The sequence below is a fragment of the Nycticebus coucang genome, chromosome 5, assembly GCF_027406575.1.
Source record: "Nycticebus coucang isolate mNycCou1 chromosome 5, mNycCou1.pri, whole genome shotgun sequence".
NCBI lineage: Eukaryota > Metazoa > Chordata > Mammalia > Primates > Lorisidae > Nycticebus > Nycticebus coucang.
In genome coordinates, this window is record NC_069784.1 from 77,362,169 (window position 1) to 77,389,855 (window position 27,687).

The 27,687-nt window shown below is 32.9% G+C and overlaps 1 protein-coding gene across 2 annotated transcripts in view; it reads right to left on the reverse strand.

The window, feature by feature from the left end:
* The window catches only part of ASCC3 (activating signal cointegrator 1 complex subunit 3), a 402,050-nt gene that overhangs the window by 332,764 nt on the left and 41,599 nt on the right, over nt 1-27,687 (reverse strand). For both annotated transcript variants that reach the window (XM_053590400.1, XM_053590401.1), the window contains exons 5-8: nt 9,130-9,250; nt 5,564-5,768; nt 4,707-4,848; nt 3,971-4,096 (exon numbers count right to left, since the gene is read on the reverse strand). In XM_053590400.1, coding sequence (XP_053446375.1) covers nt 3,971-4,096; nt 4,707-4,848; nt 5,564-5,768; nt 9,130-9,250 — 594 coding nt within the window. The remainder of the gene's footprint in view (nt 1-3,970; nt 4,097-4,706; nt 4,849-5,563; nt 5,769-9,129; nt 9,251-27,687) is intronic.

Consider the following 27,687-nt stretch of genomic DNA (forward strand, 5'->3'; position numbering starts at 1 on the left):
CTGATTTGTTTTTATTTCTGAGTAATGTCTTGGTTATTCGAGGTTTTTTCCATTTCTATATAAAATGAAGTACTAAATTTCCAGATCTTTAAAGTATGACAGCTGTACTTTAATAGGGATAGCATTAAAATTGTATATTGCTTTGGGTAGTATGGACATTTTAACAATGTTGATTCTTCCCAGCCATAAGTATGGTGTGTTTTTCCATTTGTTAAAATCTTTAGCTATTTCTTTTCTCAGTTTTTCATAGTTACGTTTTTTTTGGAAAGTAGTTTGGCGAACGCTCAGGGATCTAAAAATAGACCTGCCGTTCAACCCCGCAATTCCTCTACTAGGTGTCTATTCAAAAAACCAAAAATCACTTTACAACAAAGATATTTGCACCAGATTTTTCAATGCAACTCAATTCATGATTGCCAAGTCATGGAAGAAACCTAAGTACCCATCAACCCATGAATGGATTAATAAATTGGATTAATGTATACCATGGAATATTATGCAGCCTTAAAAAGACTTTACCTCTTTTATGTTTACATGGATGGTGCTGGAACATATTCTTGTTAGTAAAGTATCTCAAGAATGGAAGAAAAAGTATCCAAAGTACTCAGTACTATTATGAAACCAATTTATAATCACTCACACTTTCATAAGAAAGATAAATCATAACTATAGCCCAAGATGAAGGAGGGAAGAAGAGGGGTATGAGGGGAGAGAATCAATGGAAGGAGGGTAAATGGTGGGACTATTCCTATGGTTCATATTACAATGGTAAATTTATTAAGTTTAGAGTATAAATGTCTTAAAACAATAATACAGTAAATGAGGTAAAGGCTATATTAACTAGTTTGATGTAAGCATTCTAATTGTATGTAAAATCAGCACATTGTACCCCATAAAGGCATCAATGTATACATGATCTATGTGTTTATGACTTAATAAAATAAATAAAAATTAATGTTTCCTCTTAGCATAATTTTCAAAGCCCTACACATACAGGCTATTAAGTCTGTTTCTAGACTCATTTGCTGCCACTCTCCCTATACAGCCTAAGACTGACGTGCTTGTTTCTCAAAGGTCATAAAATATTTCATGCAGCATCCTTTGCCTGGTGTATGGTCCCATCTGCTTTATCTGGTAAAAATCTATGACTTCAAGAAACACCTCACAAAAGCTTTTTCCCTGATATCTTTATTCTGCCTTCTCTGTGCTGCCGCCATAAAACTTTGTCCACCATACCTCTATTGTACCAGTCACTTCCAAGGGGATGGATCAGATACATTCCACAGAGTAACCAAAGATCAGGGATAATATTCTCTTTCCCCTACCCAATAATTAAGAATATAAGTACAGGATTCAAGAAAACAAGCTCACAGAAAATCCAAACCTCAAAATTTTTACAATCAATTTTATAAGACTCAACTTTCTTAGCTTCTCATATGAAACATTATGTGCATCTTTTAACTTATCTTTTCAACCCAAAAATTATATTTGAGTCAGGACACCATTTCTGCTGCGCAACACTTGATTAACTGATACAAATGTAACTCTCAACTATGCAAATAGAAGTCAACATATTTAATACCAAGATAAAAAATAAGCCTAAGTCTTTCACTTAAAATATCAAAGACACAGTTCTTTCTTTTTAATTTCTTTCTCCTCCTTCTTTTAGAGGTGATAATGGTACCCTGCTTTCCTTTGAGAAACTCCCTCTTGACTCCTGGTGGCTGACAATCAGGATATGCAGTGAGCAGCCACAGGTCAGAAAGAACCCCACATTCCCACTACAGAGAAAGGAATTGGTTCAGAAATAAACTAGTGACCTCAGTCAGGAATATCAGAGTTCATCCCAGAAGATTTTTCTTTTCCCTGGAAGAACTTGTGGGAAGAAGTTCTGGTATTAAGTACAAAGAAACAGTTAAGTTTGGAACTTCTGCATACACTTTTCCCTGATTATATGAAGAAAGTTATCTCTCAGAAATGAGAGAAAACGGCTAGGCACAGTGGCTCATCTCTATAATCCTAGCATTCTGAGAGGCCGAGGTAAGAGGATCATTTGATCTCAGGAGTTTGAGACCACCCTGAATCAGAGACCCCTGTCTCTATAAAAAAAATAGAAAAACAAACCCACATGGTGGTACATGCCTGTACTCTCAGCTACTCAGCAGGCTAAGGCAGGAAAGATCGCTTGAGTCCAGGATTTGAGGTTGCAGTGAGCTATGATGATGCCACTGCATGTCAGTGGGGTGACAGAGCAAGACTCTGTATCAAAAAAAAAGAGAGAGAGAGAATGAAGAGAAATAAAAAGAGAGGGGGATGGGTGAAAGAAAGAGAAGAGGAAAGAAAAGTAAAAACTAGGGAAATAGAGAGAGATTAAGAGAGAAAGGAAAAAAGATAAAGACAGAGAAAAAGATAGAATGACATTACATGAACCTATTTATCCAAGCCAGGCACATAGGCAGTTTTATTCCTGAACAGCACAGGTGAAAAAGTCAATAAATTATCTTTCTGCTCACTTTGAGCAAAACAGTAATAAATAATTTTAGAATTTTAAAATGATCCTTAGCTTAATCAAATTACAATGGTTTTAAGAAAACAAAACAAAATTATCCAATATGACATTCAATCGGAAAAAGGGCAGAAAAGCATTGTAGGACAGTTAAGAATAGTATCTAATTATGATCTCAGTAAAAAAAAAAAGAAAGACATCATCCACCATCTTCAACAGCACTTTTCTGAAACATAAAAGTTTCTACCTGGTGGAAGGATCCAATGCGAACGATGCACTACTCTACTATTGGACATTCTGTTAATATCTACACTTTCTCCCGAGGTTTGTATTACTACTTAAGCTCTTGATATCTGGCAGGATCAATATCTGCAGCCATAGGTCGTCAAATAGTTTACTTTTTTACATATAAAGACACACTGCATTTGAATGTGTTATTCTCCAATTACTGTCAGTCATTATGAATGTGCAAATTAAAATCACATTGAGAAATCACTACACACAATCATTAATGGCTTACATATTAATAATACATTAAAATATAAGTAGCTAAAAAAATTTAAAAAATAGTGAAAGCACCAAATTCTGGTTAGTATGTGGAGAAACTAGATAACATTGAATCGTGGGCATATAAAATGGTACATCTAAAAAATAATGATAGTTTATTAAAAAAATAAACATGGAACTGTACTGTGCTCAGCAGTGCATTCCTGAACATTTATCACAGAGAATGAAAACTTACGTTTACAAAGAGTCTGTACACCTATGTTTCTAATGGATTTATCCATGTTGTGAACAGAACTATATCACCTCAAAATTGATATTTTGAAACCCTAACCCCCAATGTAACTATATTTAAAGACAGGACTCTTCCAGGGGTTAAAGTCATTATTTAATGTTATTAAGTCATTATTAAGTCTAACGGATTTATCCATGTCGTGAACAGAATTATGTCACCTCGGGCGGCGCCTGTGGCTCAGCGGGTAGGGCGCCGGTCCCATATGCCGGAGGTTGCGGGTTCAAACCCAGCCCCGGCCAAATTAAAAAAAAAAAAAAAAAAAGAATTATGTCACCTCAAAATTGATATTTTGAAACCCTACCCCACAATGTAACTATATTTAAAGACAGGACTCTTCCAGGGGTTAAATAAAGTCATTAGCTAAAATAACCAAAAACAACTATTATGGTTAAATAAAGTCATTAGCTACAATAACCAAAAAACGAAATATAGAGACATACAAAAACGCATTCATAAATGCTTAAAGAATGAAGAAATACATGTATATATATTTTTTATTTAAACTCCCTTACTGTAATTCCTTAGTAACCAACTGTGTATGTATGTCTCTCTACTACTCAGCGGACCTCTCACATGTAGTATTTAAAAATAATTTTTCCAATGTAAATTGATTTATAATACAAACCACACATCAAAATATAAGCTCTATAAAAAGCTCACCTCACCTCATCTAAGTCATGGATATAAACTGGCTTTTCCTCCAAGCTGATTGGCATTGGTTCACTGTAGGGAATCCTTACTTCTTCGTAAACCTTGTTATTCTCTCTCTGGATTCCTTCTGGTAAAATCATCTATAAACATCAAAAATAAAAATCTAATAACAATAAAAAATAACACATTTACTCTGGTAAAGAGTCTTTAATTAAAGAAAAAGAGAAAAATACTACTGTTCTATGCCAGAGCACTGGTAAATACATGTAGCTAATTTAAAGAAAAATAAAACTAAATTAAGAAAGGAAAACAAGCAAACATACAAAACCACACACACATAAAGCATTTATGTATCACAGATCTCATCTAACATATAGGCCACAACATGGCAATCAATCTTTAAGTATATCTACCTTAACTAAATGGTATTTTCTAAAGACAAATGTACTCATTTAACTAGAAAAATGTGCAATACATAGTGATAAGTTTAGTTAAAGAATGATGCCACCGATAAAACTCAAAAATACGAATTTTAAAAACAATGAAAAGAAAGTATGCTCTGAATACCTTTATCTATGTTAGCTTTACATACATTCATACTGTTATTATCTAATTTCCCCCAATATTTTAAAATAAAATTTAGCATAGTCTAGTCAACTAGAACTAGATTCACAAAGAAAACAGGGAAAAGCTACATGTCATTTACTCAGAATATTATCAAAAAATGGTTACATACAATTGTATACATACCTTTGCACCAGCAATGAATGCCGATGTTTTCATGGCTTCAGCCTGGGAGTCATAAACATGGGGATAACGTATTTTTTCAATGTCTGTATCTCTCTGCCTGCTCAGAATTGGAACACTTCTAGCATTCAGTAGTGCCTGCTCTCTAAAAATATAAAAATAATCGGCCAAATTTAAAATCTTTATCTTGAAAAGGAAAGAAGACACTAAAACAAGGTATTTGTAATAATTATTTCAGGCAGCCTTCCGTCATAAAAGAGAAGAAATTAAACTATGATATTAGAAATCCTGAAATTTTCTGAGCAACCAAACAGGATTCAGCACAATTTTGGATGTTATTTTTCGATAACACCATTCGAAAGTTTGACTAAAGACTCTTTATTTATAATTTTGTTTTTTCAGAGTTCAGAGATATTTAACAAGGTATCAATTCCTTTTTAAAAGTAGATTGCAGTATTTAAAGCATCAAGTGTAATAATGCCTTTATTTAATTTTCCTTCTAATTCTAAATAACAACATGGAGATAATTAAGCTGAGAAGGAAAACAAAAGTTGCAAATAAATTTATGTAAGTTTTATAAATCTAATCTACTGGTGTGTGCACAGCACCTAAAAATAGCTTATTTCTACAATCTGAATCTCTCATCCATGTGAACGCAACCAAGAATATTCTAATTAAGCAGATCATTGCTTTCTTATCCCAGAAAATTAGGTTTTCATACAACAAAATTCTCTTCTTATAAGAAAACGTGACTAGAAGTAAGATTCATCTAAATCACTCATGTTAAACCTAAAAATCATAATGATATGTAAAAGTAGCAATTACAACACACACATTTTCCAGCTTCCAGCCTTCATTACCTGTGTATCCGCAATTCCTTAGGATCAAAGCACATAAGACCTTCTGAAACATCTAAATCTTCCCCAGCCTTTTTTTCTCGTCTGGCAATTCTTTTTTCTTCACGGCGATATTGTTTCATTAACTGCTTTTCTTGTACTGACTGAATAGTGACTTGACAACCATAATTGGGTTTAGCATTTTCTCCTAAAATTTTTTTACAATTGTCTACAAAGAAAATTTAAGAAATATAACATTTAACAAATTATAACGTTAATTAACCTTCAGGAAAACAACTTCTAATGCCCCTACCAAAACATAAAAGCATAAAAGATGTTTTAAGAAGACTTATGAATTACAATATCTAAATGATATTACACTTGTAGCTAAAGAAAATTCAGCTGTATTTTCTTCCTAAGAAAGACTGAACAGTTTAATGTTACATTACAAATTCTTATATACAACATCAGGAATCTAAAAATACAATTTCATAATTTTGAAATAATTTCTATTAATATAATTTCAATGAATATGATAATCATCAATATTAACATTCACTATTAATATAATAATAAAATAAAAACTCTTTATAAGTTAAAATAACATTCCCCTAAGTAATAGGCCTTATTCCTGTTAAGCTGCATATATATCACTTATTTATTTGTAAGTGAAATAAAATTCATTAATTAATATTAATATTAGGACATATTTAAGATAATGACCAATGCAATCAAGGTAAAAGTATGGTCTACCTTTTCACAGAAACGCATTTACAAAAAAAAAGAAAGGAAGAAGGTCAAAACCAGTGAGGGGAATCTGACCAACCAAAACTCAACATTTACAAATTCAATTTAGGTCTATAGTTGGTCAACTCAATCACTCAGGAAGGAAACATTTTCTTCCAACAGGATTATCTTCCATGTTTATTTAATCTTGGTAAGGAGCAGTATCTTAACTTCCTGCAACCCTAAAAGAACTAAAAAGAATGTGTTTGAAAGCAATCCCAGTCAATAAGCAGGACCCACTTGCTTGTAGGCATTGGTGCAAGGCTAGGAAAATAAGAAAGAATGAGATTTGTCCTATATTCTGATGGAGCACAAAGCAAGTTATTTTACCAAATCTCAAGATCCAGTAAAGAACAGAAAAGGAATTGATTACAGCACCAAGCTGGGGAAATTAGCTTTTTAATTCACTCTATGTCAAATCTTCACAATTCTCAGACACTTAATCACTGCCTCATTAGATGATTTTAAGTAAGTCAATTAACTCCCAATCATAGGAAATAATCACCTGTACAATGGTTTTATAAGTCTTAAAAAAAGAAAGTTTGTCTCAAAGTCTTGAAATAAGATATAATCCTATCTACATTAGGACTAAATGTTATAGTTCTAAAAAATGTATTTTCTTAAGCAAGTCTTATACATCTTAACTTCTAAGTTAGTCTTATACATCTGGTTTAATAACAACATTTATAATGAATTTTCAGTGTCAGAAAAAGAATGAAACATTCCAACAGTTTTCACATGTCCACTGATGAGCTCACATGTGCACATAAGGAGGTAAAACTCAGGGGAAATCAAGCAGGGGAAGGGGGAAATGTGGGGAGGGGCAAAAACCCACCTAATGAGTAAAACGAACACGTGGGCCCACTTATAGACATGACTCAAGCCCTATAAAAGTGATCAATGTAAGCAAAAACATTTATACCCACTTAATAGTTTGAAATTAAAAAAAGATTTTAAGTGTGAAATTGTAACTATTTTCAGTGACACCCTATGCTATGCTAATGTCATCAACATTTAAAGCAAATATGATAATAATTAATGCTGTTGCATATACTTATAATTATTTAAATCAAGAAATTACAATAATATAAAGAAAACATGTCTACCTGACTGAAAGCTTTTTAATATCTAAATTAGAATATGCTAAAATATCAGCAGGCATGGTGGCTCACACCTGTAATCCCAGCACACTGGGAGGCTGAGACTAGCAGATTGCTTGAACTCAGGAGATTGAGACCAACCTGAGCAAATCTCTCTATTTTCTTTACTAAAAACAGAAAAATTCCTGGGCACTTGCGGTGGGCACCTATAGTCCCAACTACTCAGGAGGCTGAGGTATAAAGATCACTAGAGCCCAGGAGTTTTGAGATTAGTGTAAGCTGTGATGACATTCTGGCACTCCACCCCAAGGGACAGTGAGACTCTGTCTCAAAAAAAAAAAAAAACTACGCCAGAATCTTGTAAGACCAAATATAATAGGAAATTTTTTAAATCAAGTTGTAAAATAGCATGATTTAAATGCATGATTCTTCTTGGTCGATTAGACTTACTATAGAGACAGACAAGGAGAAATAAAACTTAATTCTAACATAATGTGAATAGTGATTAAGTAACAAGAGTCCAATGATTCTTTTTTTCAGGAGTACTTCCTTACTCTCCCCCCACCAAAAGAAAAAAACTGTAGGGAAAATAATTTTTAATGTATACACACCAAAAACTTTACTAAAAAAATATGCTGGCTGCCAAGCTTTTTTTTAACACAGTTTTCATTAAAAATTAAAATCTATTTGTTTAAATACCCCGAATTTAATTTCTAAGAATATATACACATATATTTTTTTAGATAGTAGCAGTATCAAAAATGATCTAACATGGAATAAAAAAATAAAATAGTTTAAAAAGAGTAGAAAACACCTCAGGGAAGCCTGACAGGCTTCTAGTTTAATAATTCTAGTTTAATATTTAAATTTAATATTTTGAATTAAAAATTTGGTTGCTTCTCAGAAGTTATCTTAATGAAATAAAATCTGTAGAACACAATGAACATAAATGAAACTCATCAACTAGTTTTCAAATAAACATCTGAAGTTGAACTTATACTGAACTTTATGTTAATAAATTATGAGTATTAAAAGCTGGAATCGATAAATATCTCTATGTTAACATTTAGGAGACTGACAAAATGGAACACCAAATTCTCAGAATATTTCAGCTCATTCCTTTACTTCCGATAGACACCCATATGAAATGCTCCTAAAGCTTTCTGACTTACTGCAATCTATCTGACTGTGCACTATTCAAAAGGCAGAAGCACTTTGGAGCAAGACAGTATGGAAGCATTCAACATAAAGATGTGCAGAAAGTCAAAGTCACTAATTCAAATCTTCCACGTTTCTAGCAATCTAAAAGCAACTCTAGGCTTCTGAGAACTTTTATTAGTAATCAAGGAAATCCATAAGTAACAGAGAAAATCTGTAAGAAATTTTAGACTTAAACCAAGGCTGTTTTGATTTAAATGATAAATTGTAGAGAAATTATATTTTACTAGTTGGCCCAGAGTATTTCAAGAATCTGCTTTTTAAAAAAAACTTTAAATGCCATACCCAAACATTGCCATAATGCCCTCCTACTGAGGTCATTTATATTTGTTTCATAATCTGTAATAAGTAAAATCTACTTAACAGAATGGTTTCAGTAAGCTACATAATAGATCAAAGGATATAAAAAGTGTAATTATATTTTAAAAGTTTGCTAACTAATAAATCTTTCCTTTAAATTACAATTACCACTAGATATTATCTTACCTTGAAGAGCCTGAAATTTATAATCATTTGAGGAATTAAGAAATCTGTCCACAATTGTAATTCTATTCTGGAGGAGCTTCTCAATAAGTTCAAGTCCTTCAGGTCCCAGCAGTTCAAATAGCTTATAAAAAAAGGAAAAGTAAACAAGTAAAACACCTATTACCTCAAAATTGAACTATTTCAAGTTATTAACATTGTATTCAGCAGAAGTGTAAAGCCAATTAATACAGAAGTACCCCCCAAATTTAAGAAAAACTGTAACTTACATGGTGGTATGATTGTTTACATCCCTAAAGAGCTTTATAAATAGGCTATATGCAATAACATAATTAAAGAACACTATTCAATGTTTTCAAACAATTATGATTTAAATACATAATCATAGAATAAAAAATTATTACACTTGGTTTTTCTTGAGATAAACAAACAAAATTCTAAGATTTATTTAATCTGCTTTCAACATACTCAGAATCCAATGCATTATTTTCTTACAACTTAATACATAACAGCTGTCATTTTAGAGGTAAAGAATCATTAGAATGTTTTAATGAATCATGACTACATGCCAAATTTTTACATTATTTTAAATCCTTAATAAATCTGAAATCTAAAACATAGTGCTGTAAGTGCTTTATATAACTTTGTAAAAATTTTACATCATTTCCCACTTTCTTTTGCAGAGTTGTTGCCAAAGATTAAGTAGATTTCAGAGTTAGAGAACCAGTGTTAGGAGTAAGAGACTTTCAATTATTTAACTTTATAACTCTTCTAGAAAGCCTTTAGATGTCCCCAGGTGTGATTTGGGAATATTCATATTTTTCATGTTATACTCTAATTTTGAATGTGACGATGTTATATGCACAAAATTCTAACTGTTCTCAGAGAATTCACACAATAAAATCATAAAATAGAAATTAATGTTGTGTATATGCAGGATAGGAAACATTAAATGTCTTAAAAATATTTTCTTTTTTCTGTTCATTTTATTGAAGTTATGCTCACAAAAGGACAGTAAAAGAAACAAAATGAATTGTTAAAAATGATCCTGTCCTGGGCAGCTCCACTGGCTCAAAGGAGTAGGGCGCCAGCCCCATATACTGGAGGTGGCGGGTTCAAACCCGGTCCCGGCCAAAAACTACAAAAAAGAAAATAAAGAATGATCCTGTCTTATCAATTCTAAATAGATCAGCCAATATTTATTGAACTTACTATATGCCAGGTACTATGATACACACTTTACTAATATCACCTAACAAATGCTCCTAATAATCTTTAAAATTAAAGTACTATTATTTTGGACTTAAGAAAATAAACCTTTAGAAAACTTACACAAATTGCCCAAAGTTATACAGCTAATAGTAGAGTTGAATTTCGAAATGACATCTATCTGAATATAAACTTCAAGAATTTTCCACTATATCATGCTAACACTTTTGAATATTTCCCAGAATATGGTGACATTGAAATGACCATGAAATATATTGTGATAAAAAAATATCAAGTTAGATAACATAAAAGATATCAATTGTAGTTAAGACCACTTTAAAAAGGGAATGGGCAGAGGAAGCAATAGAATGGCAAGACAACAAAAAATACCATTTAAAATATATGGAAAGTAAATATATAACTTATGACACCACCCACTCCACACCCAAATGTTTCTTAAAAGATTTATAAATTGACAGTAATCAACATAAACTTCTAGGAATTAGCAATTTGTAAATATGAAATTATGTTCATGTAGAAAAATATGCCCGGCCATTTTTTGTTGCAGTTGTCATTGTTGGTTAGCAGGCCTGGGCCAGCTTCAAACCCACCAGCCTCTGTGTATGTGGCTGGCCCCTTAATCACTGTGCTATGAGCGCCAAGCCCACAATCAACATTTTTAAGACAGGCATTAATAAGCGTTTTTTTTTTTTTATAAGACACTCTTTATTTTACATATTAATAATTATTAATTTAGGTTCGGCACCCTAAATTAGCACAGTGGTTACGAGGCTGATCACATACACAGAGGCTGACGGGTTCGAACAGCCCCAGGCCAGTTAAACAATGACAACTGCAAGAAAAAAAGGAGATGGGCATTGTGATGGGCACCTGTGGTCCCAGCTACTAGGGAGGCTGAGGCAAGAGAATCGCTTGAGCCCAAGAGCTTGAGGTTGCTGTGAGCTATGATGCCACAGTACTCTACCTAGGACGATATAGCAAAACTCTGTCTCCAAAATTAAGTAACTTATTTATTTATATTTTGAATTTTACATAGAAAAATCTCAGCTTCGTAACACCTGAATATCAAAAATAAGATTTTCTTAATTATCACATCTCACATGAATCTAGGATAACCAGTGATCTTGCCAAATCCAATGGTCTTTTTTCTGAGGGCTAATTATAAAACCTTCACAGTTTTTGACACTCTACCTCCCTGATCACAATTCTTTCTCCTTTCTCCACATTTCTTGCTTCTAATATCTTGAGTTTCTTCCATGGCTCAAGCCATGACCTTTCATTTCATTCTATTTTTCCCCTAAGAAGGAATTTATCCAATCTCAGGCACAGAGCCACCCAGCAGAGCCACAAAGTCTGTGCACTACACAACTCCAGGAGACAATGAGCACACAGACTCCAGTATGAAAGGTACCCATAGAAAGAGACGACCCAGCAGTGTTCGTCAGAAAGAGTCGTTTAAAGAAAAATGCTCCTAAGAGTACCTAGAACACAAGAGGGTCAGTATTTGTAGTTATTATTATCTTCACTAAGCCAACAGCCAGAGTAATTCTTTTAAAACATGTCCTTCCTCAGTTCAAACCCCATGACTTCAGATCTCAGTTAAAGCCACAGTCCTCAAATATGGCATAATATCCCCATATGTACTCATTTCTTTACGATCTCACTTCCTTCAACATTCCCTTTAATGCTCATTGCTCCAGCTACTCTAGCCTTTTACTATACCTAGTCCTTAAGTATACCCCCATACTTTACACTTGATGTTCCCCCCCAATTAAAATACCCTAACAGATATTTATATGGATTATTCCCTTAATTCCTTCAGAGGAAATGTTGCCTTAACAGAGTGACCTTTTCTAATCAATCTAAAAATGGTCACTTCATGCTCTCCCCTTATACTTATACCATCTGACAAGTATAATGTGTATTTACTGTTTGCCTTCGCTCCTGCACCTCCCCCACTACACATTAGAATGTAAGCTCTTAAGAAGACGACTTTCGCCTGTTTATCTCTCCTATACCAAAGTTATCTAGAAACAATGCCTGGCACAGTAAATGTTACCAAAATTGAACTGAAAATGTCATAAATGAGGACCACAATGGAAATGAATCACAAGCCCGTTTACCTACTTCAGTTTTTCCAAATTTAGTCTTATATAGTCCTGCCCTTATAAGTACTGTAAGTACTAATGAATTTCACCTTAAAATAAGATAGTCTGGGCCAGATGTGATGACTCACACCTATAACCCAAGCACTTTGGAGAGGCTGAGGTGGGACAATCACTTGAGGCCAGGAGTTCAAGACCAGTCTGACCAACACAGCAAAACTCCCATCTCTACAAAAATTAAAATATAAATTAGCTGGATGTGATGGCTTGCACCTATAGTCCTATACTGTACTCTAGCCTGTGTGATATAGCAAGATTCTGTCTCAAGAAAAAAAAAAAAAAGAGAGAAAGAGAGATAGATACTCTGGTTTCATACAATGTACCAGAACCTCCATAGTTGACCATGTCCCACACTGAATACCACCACAAATTGACCTAATTTTCATGGACTGAACGTGTACGACATGAATGTATCAGTATAGTAGGCCTAGTTCCTTATGTCAACCACCTCTGTATGTTGATCAGTTTGTTATAGCCCTTTGGTGGTCAACTTACAGAGGTTCTGCTGTATGTTAGTTTTTATAAATATTAACACTAAAATGGTAGATTGTAGCTCTAATAAGATCAAACATGGAAAAAAATATCCACAACTAAAGTCATCATCACATTCCTCAAATCAGCTTTCTCTTCTCATCACCAATTCTGTTAGCTACACCTCAGTCACTCAGTGAAATTCAAGTTCAAAATATTCTGATCAGGATTTATTCTTTACTCTAGTTCACTTAATATCAAATCAAATTTTAAATCAATTGTTCTTCTTTTAAAATATCATAAAAGTAGACAATTTGAAAATATATGAAAGAAAGTTTATAGAATAAAATTACAAATAGTCCTTAGATATATCAAAACACAAAGATGCTCAGCCTTGCTTGTCATGAAAGTTAGTACTATATTTGTTTTTGTTAACTTTCAGATTATCAAAAATCCAATAGCTCCATAAACTCTTTATTAGCACAATTAAGAGGAAGCTAGACAATATCAAACACTGCTTGAAAAAGCAAAAACTAGCGCAGTCACCCCAAAAAGGGGCAATTTGGCATTATCTACCAAAATTTGACTTACAAAATACTATGTATCTATAAAATAGAATGAGGATGCTCTTTGCGTTCTAAAATAAAAGGATCTTCTGATCATGTAAATAAACAAATAGAACTGACTGAATATTTATGGTATATTTTACTCCTTTTCAAATCATTTAGCCCTGAGTCACTTCTAAAAACTTAGTTCAATCTTCACACTTTAAACATATCATAATTATGAGAGATCAACTTCTAGCATGAAATCATAAGGAGCCCTGTAGACTGTTCCTCGGGGAAAACTATAACAAAACAACTACTCAAAGTCACTGGAAATGGTCCTAAAGGCCATTTGAAAATATCTATTCAAGAAAGTCTACACTCAACAAGAAAATCAGAAGTCTATGCCATTTAAATCAAAACCACCCTCTCCCTTTCCCTTCCCAGATCATCAAGGCAGAAATACCACCCCTGATTATTGAAGCCCAGAACAGAGTTCAGTCTACCTGTAGCTCCCAAGGGGCTTTCTTCTTGGAAGAATGCATTTCCCAATTTGTCCCTATCTATCTATTCTGAGGCTCAGTCTCCAGCAAGGTCAGTCATGAAATGGGGGTTTCCTTCTTCTATCCAGACCCCAGTCATGGGATAGAGGCTCTATCTTTGGGTAAAACTCAATGCAAAATGCAGGGGCCCTCACTCTTAACCTGGCTCATCAAAAGGCAGTCATTCCGCACCATGTAAAACAAATCAAGGAAACCTTAGGCTACTGCCCACCCTCTTTATTATGTGAGCAGCTCCTCAGAGAATGGCTTGCCATTGTCCCCACACCCAGCTTCTGAGCTGTTCCTCAGAGATTTTACCTAGGGGAGAGGTAAGCCATAAAACAGTTCCAAGCTGGAGCCCTGGCATGCACCTACTGTCCCAGCCACTCAGGTAGCTAAGGCAGGAGGATCACTTGAGCCTAGGAGTTCAAGGCTATATACAGTACACTATGCTCATGCCCACAAATAGCCACTACGCTCCAGCCTGGGCTCCAACATGAGACCTCATTTCCTAAACAAAAAGCACAGATAGCTACCAATATTTCCAAAGGAACTGACCTCATTTGCAACAAGGCATGAAGTCTAAGAGCTGTCTCTCAAAAACTTCTAAGCTTGTTGTGAACTGCAATTAGGAGATGATTCACAGATTCAGAGATTAGGCTGCAGGGACAGAATTGAGTAAAGAGATAACTGGGGACAGCCCTATTGGGATCATAATATGTATTAAGACTGATGTTTGACATTTTTCTTTCAAAGGGACCATAAATACTGGATTAGTCTGTGAAGCAATTTATGCCCCATGGAAATATTATTAACAGAGCAATAAGCTTGCACACATCAGTTTAAAAGTTGGTGTGAAAGAAAGGAAAATGTGAAAGAAAAAAGGACCCTACAAAACTACTCTTCCTAAGGAATAGGTTGGCATACCCAATGATGCTGCCTGAGGAATACCATCAGAAACTAAACACTATGGAATGAGAGGGGATGAAACCGTCTTCACGAAACAAACAAACAAGTACCAATTACTAATACCACTAAGGGCAAGGGACAGAAACCCAGAGCAGCCGTATTGTGTTATTTAAAATGTCCATTTACTAACAAAAAAAAAATGAGACTTACAAAGAAACACGAAAGTATGATCCACCCTGGGGGGGAAAATAGCACACAATAGAAAATGCCTATGCAAGTGATTAGATGTTAAATATAAAAAAGCCTCAAAGTAGGCATTATAAATATGGTCAAAGAACTTAAAGGAAACTATGATTAAAGAATTAAATCATGACTAAACAAGTAAAGACAAATTAAAATCAAATAGGGAAAAAAAACCCAGAAATTTTTAAAAGAATAAAACGGAAATTCTGGACTTAAAAGTATTATATAATAACTGAACTAAAAAATTAATTAGAAAGGCTCAACACTCAATTTGAGCTAGAAGAAAAGAGAAATTGGCAAACTGAAAGATTACAATATTCAAAGTACAAAAGAAAAGCAAAAGAAAACACATGAAGAGAGATTCAAGAGTAATGTGAAACATCATTAAGAGCATCAAAATACACAATCAGAGCTACCAAAGGAGAGAAAAGAGCAGAAGAATATTTGAAAAAATAATGACTTAAAACTTCTCAAATTTATTGAAAAACACTAACCCACACATCTAGGAAACTAAATGAACTTTAAGAATGGTAAGCACAAAGAGATCCAGAAACACATCCTCGTAAAAGTGCTAAAAGTTATAGACAAGGAAAAAGATCCTTAAAACAGCAAGACAAAAATAATCCGTCACTTAAAAGGAAACCCCAACAAACTAACTGCTGACTTCTCAGCAGAAACAATGAAGGCTAGCAAGCCAGAGATGGTGGAGTAACATTTTCAAACTGTTTTAAAAAAAAAGAAATAGAAAAGAAAAAAGAAAACCATAAACCTATCAAACCTGTCAAAACATCCAGCAAAGCTATCATTCAAAAATGAAGGCAAAATAAAAATATCACCGTATATACAAAAACTAAGAGAATTTGTTGGTAATAGGCCCATCTCACAAGAAATATTTAAAGGAAGTTCTCAAGATGAAAAGCAAGTGACTCCAGATAGTAATTCAAATCCACAAAATACTTTATAAATTATACAGGATGTGTAAGTGTGTGTATATATACATAAAACACACACATATAAATGAACAGAGGATCAAAATACATGACTTAAAAACTGACAATAGAAAAATGAAAAGATTAATATGCAAATCAATAATAATAGTTAAAGGAGGTTTTAATATTACACTTTCAGTAATGGACATAAAACTAAGCAGAAAATGGGCCAGGAGGGGTGGCTTATGCCTGTAATCCTAGCACTCTAGGAGGCCAAGGCAGTGGATGGCTTGAGCAATCATTAAATTAACTTAAAGTAGTTCTTCAATACATTAAGGAATAAGAACAATCAAAAACTTAACCACCAGACTAAGAACATGTACAAAATAAAACAGCATTTCTTCCTGAGAACATGTACAAAATAAAACAGCATTTCTTCCTTATTTCTTCCTTATTCTTCCTTATTTCTTGTCAAATGCAACACATTTAACAGATGAATGCACAGTTTGAAAGGTAGTGGCCAATTTCCATTATGCGGTGAATTATACCATTGTTATTCTAACAGAACAAAGCTATAGTGGATACTATGTTCCCAACACAGTATCAAATGTATCACAGATACTACAATGCCACAAAAGCAAAATAAAAAATGTTAGACTTTTAAAATAATGTTAACATGGGAAATTACACTACAAATCTTATAAAAATTGGTAAAAAAAAAAAAATTTATATATGTGTGTATATATATATATATATATGAGCCTAAATATAATAATAAATTTATACCTGTTCTCAAACTGGGTTATGAAGAGATAAACCGAGAGTTTATCTGTGAAACCACTGAATAAATTTAAGTACCACTGAATAAATTTAAGTACCACTGAATAAATTTAAGTATAACTTTAAATAAATTTAAAATTTAAATTTTAAAATTTATTTTAATAAATAAATTTAATTTATTTAAGGCAAATCTACTTGGATTACAGATTACTCAAAAGATTTAGGAGCAAAACATTATTTCCATACACAACATAATTCTGGTAATGTTATTGGAACCATGCTTCTCGGATGAGTTAAAAATCTTGAATAAATAATTAAGTAATCACTGAAACAGGATTAAAGCAAATAAAATTTCAATATTTACAAAAGGTTTGTCAGTTCCATTCTGTTTCCACCTCATGAACACTAAATAATTTACTAAAAGTCAAAAATGAATCTATCTAGATCTAGAATTCCAAAAAGACCTTTGACAAATCTGAATGGTCAGATTTATAAACTGGAGCAAATGGGAAAGACCTTCCTTTTTAAGCAAGCTCATTTGTTTGCATATCAAAAAAAATGAACATTTTTCACAAACAGCAATACCTGAAACTCATCATGTATCATATACACATTTAATATTTGCATGAGATTTATTACATTTCATAGTAGACTGGCAATACATAAGCAATAACATTTAATCTCTTTTCTAGTGGCATGGATAGTAAAACTCACAGCATTTATCAGGGGACCAACACAGATACCACCTTACTCCTGTCAGAATAGTCAATATTAAAAAGTCAAAAACCAACAGATGTTGGTACAGGTATTGTGAAAAGGGATTGCTTATCCACTGTTAGTGAGAACATAAATTAGTACAGCCTCAATGGAGATAAGTATAGAGATTTCTGAAAAAACTAAAAGTGGAAGGCAGTGCCTATGGCTCAAAGGAGTAGGGCGACGGCTCCATAAAGCAGAGGTGGTGGGTTCAAACCCGGCCCCGGCCAAAAGCTACAAAAAACAAACAAATAAAAAAAAAAAAACACTAAAATTGGATCTACCATTTTGTTTTGTAATCCCAGTACTAGGTATCTACCCAAAGTAAAAGATAACATTATGATACCCGCACTCATATATTTACCATAGCACAATTCACAACTGCAAAGATGTGGAATCTTTGGAAGTGTCCACCAAGTGATGAGTGAATAAAGAAAATGTGGTGTGCGTATATACCATGGAGTACTACTCAGCCATAAGAACGAACGAAATAATGTCTTTTACAACAACTTGGATGGAACTGCAGGCCATTATCCTAAGTAACTCAGGAACAGAAAAATAAACACTGCATATTCTTACAAGTATGAGCTAAACTATAGCTACCACAAGGACACAGGAGTACCATAACAGACATGGGAGACTGGAGGAAAAATTACCTATTGGGTACAGTGTACACTACCCAGGTGATAGGCACACTGAAAGACTAGACTTTAATGTATACAGTATATACATTCAACTCGTAACCACTAAATCTTGTCTTGAAATTAAAAAAAAATTAAAGTTAATGCTTTTAGTAATTTCTCAATTTAATAAACATACTTATGTTTATAAATTTAAACATAAATTTATAAATTTAATTATAAAATTAAAGTTAATGCTTTTAGTAATTTCTCAATCTAATAAACATACTTATGTTTATAAATTTACAATTAAAACATAAGCCAAAATGTTTTTGTTCATCTCATATACTTTTAACAGAAATTTATCCTTTATTTTGCTAATAAAATGCATATATCTTTCTTCTTTGTTATCAATACATGACAGCTAACTCTCAATATGTAAAATCTTTGTATCCATGCATTCCTTCAAACTAGTCTTAACAACATTTCTTTATATCACATACATTTTTCCTACCCATTCCTGTCACCTGTATGTGTAAAAGTTCTAAAAGTAGGGAACTTAAGGAAACAAAATAATCGAAATGGGTTGATTAAACTTTATTAAATTACCTTTTATCTCCCAAAACTTAAGAACATTGGATATAGCAGAAAATGATGACTGAATAAATGAAATAATGAACAGAGTAAAACAGAAGAAAAAAAGTATGGCACATGACAAAATGAAATGTCCTACTCCTTGAGCAACCATTCTAATTAATAGCAAAATAGTTTGGAATCTGTTACTGTTGTAACCTGGAAATATTTTTAAGTCTTCACTTTGATCTTAATATATTAACAGTATTTTTTTACTCATATCATATAATAAGATGGCATATGACACCCCAACTCTTGGAGTTTAGGTATCTTAAAAGTCATCAAAATTTAACCTTTTACAAAGTCCAACAAGGTGACGATTCAGCATATATTTCTACGTCTCCAATAACAAATCTCATTATCCAATTCCAAGAGCTCAATATGCTTATAGGACCCTGAAAATAGAAAATGTTTTACTGAGCTGAGATCTATCTTCATGTACTTTCTACTCAGACATCTGAGTTATAACCCTTGGATCACCTTTCTTTCATATACAAATATTATGTTCATTCTCCTATCTCATCAAAGCTTTCACTTCAAAAGGCTCTGAAAAACAAGATTTTTTTTCATAAGGAAAAAAAGGCAACATACTACCAAGATAAGGAAAAAGATACATCATATGTTTTTCTAATACAGATTATAAAACTTAAGAGACCTGTTTTATAGCATGTGAAATACTCTATCTTGATTTTTCCTAAATGTCACATTTAGCTAAAATCAGAACTAATGAGTCTTGAGATTGTCTCATGAATATTTTATTTCTTTTAAAGTAAAAAACAGGAATGAATGACCCAATATAATAGGCAATATAGAAGTGACAAAACCTTCTGAGAAAATGGCCATCTCAATAGAGTATACAATATGGGCATATTTGGATTAATCATAAATTTAAAAAAAACAGATAAAAGATACACCTGACCCAAATAACATACCACTCAAAACCAGTGAGTACTTTTATATGCAAAATTTTCACTGATAAGAATACATTCTAAAATTTTAAAAAAGTATAAATAAATATTTAGCATCAAAGTGTTCATTGCAATGTTATTTACAATAGCAAAAAGCTAGGTATAACTTAAATCTTAATATCAGACTATTTAATAAACTAGAATTTGATGAAAAATCTAATACTCTACAACTATTAAAATTATTATAAAATAAAATACTGTCATACAAACATGAATTAAAGAAAATGTTAAGTAATAGAAAAACAGGCTTGAAATTATATATATTATATGACCCAATATTTTAAAGTACCTGTATTTTAAAAAACATATACACTTAGTTCCTGCATTTTGTTTAAAACTGTTCTAAATTTTCTACAATTAGAATATATTTTTTTAAATTAGGAAATTAAAATATAAAAATGAGTGGGATTTAAAACTGAAATTTCTATCACAACCCTGAAGGAAACATAAGAAAACACTATGGCTACACAAGTAACCATAAGCTAAAAAACAAGAAGGATATAGGAGAAAAAAAACAGTAGCAAAATCACAATAAAAAACAAATATAAGCCGGGTACAGCGGCACATCCCTGTAGTCTCAACTACTTAGGAGGTTGTGGAAAAAAACTGCTTGAGCCCACAAATTCAGGTAAGCCTGACAACATAGCAAGACCTTGTCACTGAAATTAAAAAAGAAAATTTTACACACACATATTTTAAAAACTTATAACAGTATGTCTATAAGGTTAAGTCTCCAAAAATTCTAGGCACACAAAAAGTAAGACAGAATCCTTTTATCAATGCTTGAGGCAAAAAAATCAAACCAAGAAATAACCTTTCCTTGGGTAAGATGAGAAGTAGTCAATTCTAACTTTACTTCCATCTTCTCTTACAGAGAATATTAGTTTAAAACAGGGAAGAACAGAACAAAAATCATAAATATTACATGCTACCCATGGTAAAAAAAAGATAGTAGTAAGGAATATCCTAACCTAATGGATTATATCGCAAGAGCCAGGAACCATTTTTAGATTTGATCTCAGCATCACTGATCCTCTGTGACATGATTAAAATAACATAAGTGCCAGATGAAGACAAAAATCCCCAATTCGAAAAAAATAAAAACAATGGTTTGCGAAAACTACAACACTGTGCATTAAACATCAACACCTGGCAGTGTATTAGAACAGAACAGACCACAGAATTCAAAGGTCAAGTTATGTTTTGACAAAATAATCTGAATTCTTTTCCTATGAGGATATGAGGTTATTCATTCTTAAATAGGCAAAGCAACTAAAAGTGTGACATCTTTGAAGACAAGATAATGAAAAGCATTCTACATATCAGTACTATTATAACACTGAAAAATACATCCAAATTTTCATAATAGATTAATATCAACATTGAGGAAACCTGAAGTTTTACACTTTAATTTAAAACAAATCTAAGAAATGAAAATAACTGCCAACATATGTCTAAAATACAGTCATGTAAGAGTAGGGGTCTATGAATTTGTTGGCCTCTTATGCAGATACAGGACTAAATGGCAGTAGTAATAATAGTAGTAACAGTCATCAAAACAAATAATTTACAAGAAAACTACCCCAGAAAGTAATGGAATGCCTTTTTTGCAGGGCAAGGGGCTGGGGGGAGGAGGGACAAGCAGGAGCAACCCATCATTAAAATAAGTATAACTTATTAGATAGAAATTACCATTTGGACAGAATGCTAGAAATACAAATACTACATAGGGTGTGGAAATGCTATGATTCTAAACATTCTCATAATGTATAATTTTCAATTGAAGGAGAGGATAAAAGCTCTGATTATTTGGTGGACTATAACAAAGCAATACATATTTGGTCCTCATAACTGAAGGGATATCATTTTAAATCCAATCTGGTTGACTCTGTTATCTTTATTGCTCGGCAGTGCTAAGGTCACCAAAATAAATAAATAAATAAATAAAAATAAAATAAATGTACAGCACCTTTTCATGAAGCACTAAGTAATGTTAACCTTTTATCAAAGTAATATTTTAAATATCCTATTCTAGTTACAGAAAAAACATCACTACGCCCTCTTTGCCAAATTGTAATATAAACATTAAATCAGTGATTCTCATTGTGTGGTCTAGAACCTCTAAGATCCACTCAAAACAATAAGATCAAAATTGTTTGACCACAAAGTAAAAATTGTTTTCATAGTAATACTAAAACATCATTTGCCTTTTTCATTCTCATTTTCTCAGAAGTATAGTGTGAACAGAGTTTTACAGAGGCTACCAACTATAATGTGTGACATCAGAACAGACTGAATGCAGAAGTGCATACGGGAATCTAGCTGTCTTCTACTAAGCCACACACTGAACTGATTTTAAAAATGTAATTCAATGCCACACTTCATACTACATGAAGAGCAGAATACTCTTAAGGCAAAAAATAATCAATTTTCATAAAAATTTTATTTACTTAAAGTAGTATAAGGGATTTAGTGTTATATAATGTAGTATTCAAAATTTTCAGTTTCAATTTCTAATACAATAAATATCAGTAGAAGTAAATAATATAAAGAAGAGCTCTATAAAGCCAGAAATAATTTTCAAGAATATAAAGGAGTTTTGAGGACCACTGTACTAAATCATCATAATTATCCCACATCAAAATTCCAAAGAATGCTATAATGATTTGTGACACAAATAAGAAAAAAAAAGAATATACACACACACACACACACACACACACACATATATACATACATATACACTTTTCCCTCAGAAGACAATCTAACCAAATAAACCAAATAAATCCCACTTTTTGAGATCAGGTACATGTCTGGAACAGGGTTAGGTTCAGAAATGAACTTGCATGGGTCAAGTAACACCACCTGCATAGAGTCAAGACACAACGCTAACAGCAAATGTCAAATTACAAATGCTACAAAGGAGCCCCGTGTGCACAAAAGCAAACCACAATCGTATCAACAAAACTCAAAACACACTTTTCTAAGAACTGATTACATAGTAACTCCATCAATTAATAGCTCTGCAAATAGCACTCAGTATTTAAATAATACTGATATATATAAACTCCAATACATCTCCAACATGCCAGTTTTTCAGATCCCACTTTTCATATTTCCCAAATGTTTTCTATTAACAGTTTTCAATTTTAACAAGGACTGTAAAATCAGAATTGGCATCAAAAATTGAATTCAAACAGCCTTTCCAGTTGATGCGCTTCTCTTAAAAAAAGAAATCTAATGGCATATTAGATAGGAATGGTAGAACTATGTTGAGAAAAAAAGTCTCAGAATTTCTACTTTTGTCTTGCCTTGTGATTTGAATAGACAACTGAGTCTCAAGTTTTTTTCTTTTTTTTTTTTCCTTCCATCTTTATACAGAGCATACTACTCCCACACCTTGCAGGACTATTTAGGTCTAGGAAGATAGTCTGCTCCAGGTCACATACAATGGGCACTCAAAACATGGTTATTAACATGTTATTAACACTCCTTTTAGGGAGAAAATTTCTGTTGAAAGTCCATTAACCATACAATCCAATAGAACATTCCTTAATGCTATAATTCTGGGTTGAAATGGCAACAGCAAGAAGATGTCTGTACTGGACAGGTTTTGATTAAGAAAATAACACAGAATGGTCAACTCTTACAAGGGTAGAAACTTAGTTGCTTCACAACAAGGGTTGTGAAACTTAGTAAATGCGGAATGTAAATGTCTTAGCACAATAACTAAGAAAATGCCAGGAAGGCTCTGTTAACCAGTGTGATGAAAATGTGTCAAACGGTCTATGAAACTAGTGTATGGTGCCCCATGATAACATTAATGTACACAGCTATGATTTAATTAAAAAAAAATTATAATAATAAACAAATACTAAAAAAAAAAGAATGTTCAACTCTTGCTTGCTTCTTGGAGTTAAAATATACTAACTTTAATAAACATTTGTTACAGGAAATAAATTTTAAGAACATAAAGAACCTTAAAGATTTCTAGTCAAGCAAATTCTAAGTCTAAATCCTAACAACTACAGCCTTAACAGAAAAACTACAGAAATCAAAGAAATGCCCCTAGGAGAAAGTAACTTAAGAGGCTCAAGGAAGGAGGGAAGAAAGGATGGTATTGGGAAAAGCTAAGAAGTGGGTTGTAGTATTAGTTTAATACATAGAAGAACATAACAGTATTTTATATGCAATGAATTCCCTTAGGAATTATTAAAACTCATCTTAAACAGGATCTAAAAGTTTCACGTTTTCTCAAATTTCAGCTAATTCCTTATTTGGAACTCTAAAAGGGGAAACCATTGTTTCTAAAGAAACTGTAAATAAAGAGTAAATGCCAAAGATCCTTACATATTTGAGAGGCCTAATATCTCAGAGCAGCAGATACAGGAATACATACAGATCTACTTCTTGACAAAATATCCACTGGAGTTAGAGTTAGAATGTCTGAATTTAAATCCTGAATCTACTACTTATCCTGTAACATCAGAAAAATTTTCCAGTATCTCTAAACTCATTACTAATCTATAAAATCCCTACTTCTAGAGAGCAATAATACATAAGGTTGACGAAGCATTTCCTTTGAGTAACAGCAAAGCAGCACTACTGAAAACTTAGAAAAACCTTTTTTCTATTTTGATATTTGAAAAAGATATCAACTTAGCCACCATGGTCACAAATGAAATTTTGTTAGATTTTCTTATGTTTGCTTTAGTTTGCTATTTTTTAATTTTTTTTTTTGCAGTTTTTGGCCAGGGCCGGGTTTGAATCCACCACCACCTCCAGTATACGGGGTGGCACCTTACTCCTTTGAGCCACAGGCGCCGCCCACTACATTTAAATTTTTTTAATAACTTACAAAAGGGGAGCAGAGAAAGTGCCTCAGGGTATAACCTTTTCCATTCAGGGCTTCTATAATAAGAATCTTTAATCCTACTTTCAGAATGCCTACCTCAAAGTATTGCTATGAAGATTAAATAAAGTCATACACATAAAGCACCTAATATGCCACCTTATGTCACACATTAATAGCAGTCATTATTATCATTATCCATGTCATCAGCATTATTCCTCTCCACGTGTTTCAGACTGGAAACTTTCTTACACTTTGTTTTAAAAGTCATTATATGCATATACTTTTTATTCCCACATTTCTAATATTAGTTCAACAACAATAACATGACAGCTTTTTCATCAACTGGTCACTAGGTCAATGACCTTTATTGAGAGCTTGGAAATCATGTAGACAGTAAAAATTCCCTTATCACAGAAGTGGCTTTATGAATGCTTCTCTCAGATTATAGGTGAAATATAGGTCACCATGTTTCTACTAAATGTTTGGAGCAACAGCACACAGCTTGGTTATTTAAATGTTCCTATTTAACTAGTCAAGTAAAAGCTTAAAAAGAAGTGAAAATTATTAATCGCTTCTCAGCCTTTTGGCTAAGATCAAGTGTAGAAGTGTAAATTAACTAAGCTATCATACGAACAGATTACTTTTTAATGACCCTTCTCCAGGTTTACTGAGGGATTTTAATAGTAGACAGACAATACATAGGTATAGCACATCCTCAAGTGGAATAACACTGGTCAGGAACAGCTTGTATCGATCCTGCAATCCCATCACTGGGCATCTGCCCAGAAGAAAAAAATCATTTTAGTGTAAGGACATTTGCACTAGACGGTTTATCACCACTGAATTTACAATCACCAAAATGTAGAAGCAACCTAAATGTCCACCAACCCAGGAATGGATTAACAAGCTATGGTATATGTACACCATGGAATACTATTCAGCCATTAAAGATGAAGACTTTACATCTTTTGTATTAACCTGGATAGAATTAGAACACATTCTTCTTAGTAAAGTATCAAAAGAATGGAGAAGCAAGATCCAATGTACTAATATGAGCCAGTAGACAATCAACTCAAGGTGGGGGCAGGAGAACAAGGGATGGGGGAGAAGGGAGGGGAATGGCTATGCTCCCACTTAATGGGTACAATGTTAGGGTGTATGCCACACCTCTTGGGGGCGGGACACAAGTATAAGAGGGACTCTACCTAACCAATGCAAACAATGTAACCTAACACAGTACAAACATAATTTGTACCCTCAAATTAACCAAACACAATACAAAAAAAGAACACCTGTACTGAAACATTTTTCTACTGAACTTTCACTTCAAAGTTATACTGAAATTGGCTATAGCAGAATATAGCTTCACAGAAAAAGATCTAAAATATAAAGTATGAATAACCTATACTGCAGAACAAAAATTATCATAATAATCATTTTCATACACAGATAGGAAAACCAACAATAAGGGAATGAACCATATAAAACTCTGCCACTCAAGTCACTGAGACAATGAGAAATACTTCCTTACATGTTAAACTACCCATTAAGTCCAGGATGGAAAAAACTCACCAAACCAGACCATACAAGCTTCAGAGTGGTTTATAATGTCCCTAATATAGGTGCACAGGCCTTATCTCACGCCAACTCTACCCATCTGCACACCCTGTATTTGACTGCCGCCCCTTGCATCTTGTACTCTCACTTTACAGAGCTGCATTTCTCTAAATACATCGTATTCTTTCTTAAGTTTGAAATATGCTCCCTACCTTTCTGATCTAGTTGAAAAAGTTAAATCCAGACACTTTAAGACTCGGCTCAAGCTTAACCTACTCCATGGATACTTTTCCTACCATGCTAAATCTCTGACTCGTTCTTTTATGCCCCCATTTTCTTTGTGTATATATCATTTTTGTTGACATGTATCCTCTTGCTAAGTAATTAAGGTTATGAGTAAGACAGCAAGGTAGCTATCTATTCATCTTTTTACGTCCAATAAATAGCACTGCATCTAGTAACACAGTAACCATACAACAAATACATGATGTATAGATGGATGCATGAATTTAGCTTGAGCTTACAGTTAAGTAGATCACAAAAAAAGTCTTGAGAAGTAGAAAATATGCCCCCTCCAACAATCGGATTCAGTTACATATTTAAAAAATTGTGGTAAAGAGAAATACAAACTTTACTCTAGATAGAGAAGTTAAAAGAATAATTTCATGCCTCACTCAGAAAAAGTTTCAGTTTACTATAATCATAATAGGATAATTGCTATATATTCAATTATGATATGTAAAATCAGTAAAATTTTCTTTATAAATCATGATTTTTTAAAAAATGTTATTAGGTTAGAGTAAATTAATTTAATAATATTAAATGTCTGATATAAATTAAACCAAGTGTAAAACATTCAAGATAAATGAGACTGATCACAGAATTAACAACATAATCCCTTACTTCCAAATTGTTAATGTTAAGCAGCATAACACCTATCACTACGGAGGTGTAGACCTCCAATATCTAATCAGGTAATTCCCTCCACTTTTCTCTAAAAAAAAAAAAAAAAAGCTAGTATTTTTTTCTGTATTTTTGACTGATAGAATTCTTAATTCTAATAATGCTACCATACAATGAGTACCTCTCATTTCATTACCACATTATAGGTACCAATGCTGATATATCACATTCAATGCTCAAATCAAATGTGTATTTTCATACTGGTATCCCCCTTGAAATTTCCTAACAAGAAAACCAAACTTCTGACAGATCTAATTATTTAAAGTTTCACAATCAATAAGTGGGAAGGGAAGAACCATCTGATCTTAAGCCTCTGTCCTTTCTCCAACAGTATGCCATCTCTCTTAATCCTCCATCAAATAAGTTACTCCTTCAATTTGTCCAGTATTAAAATT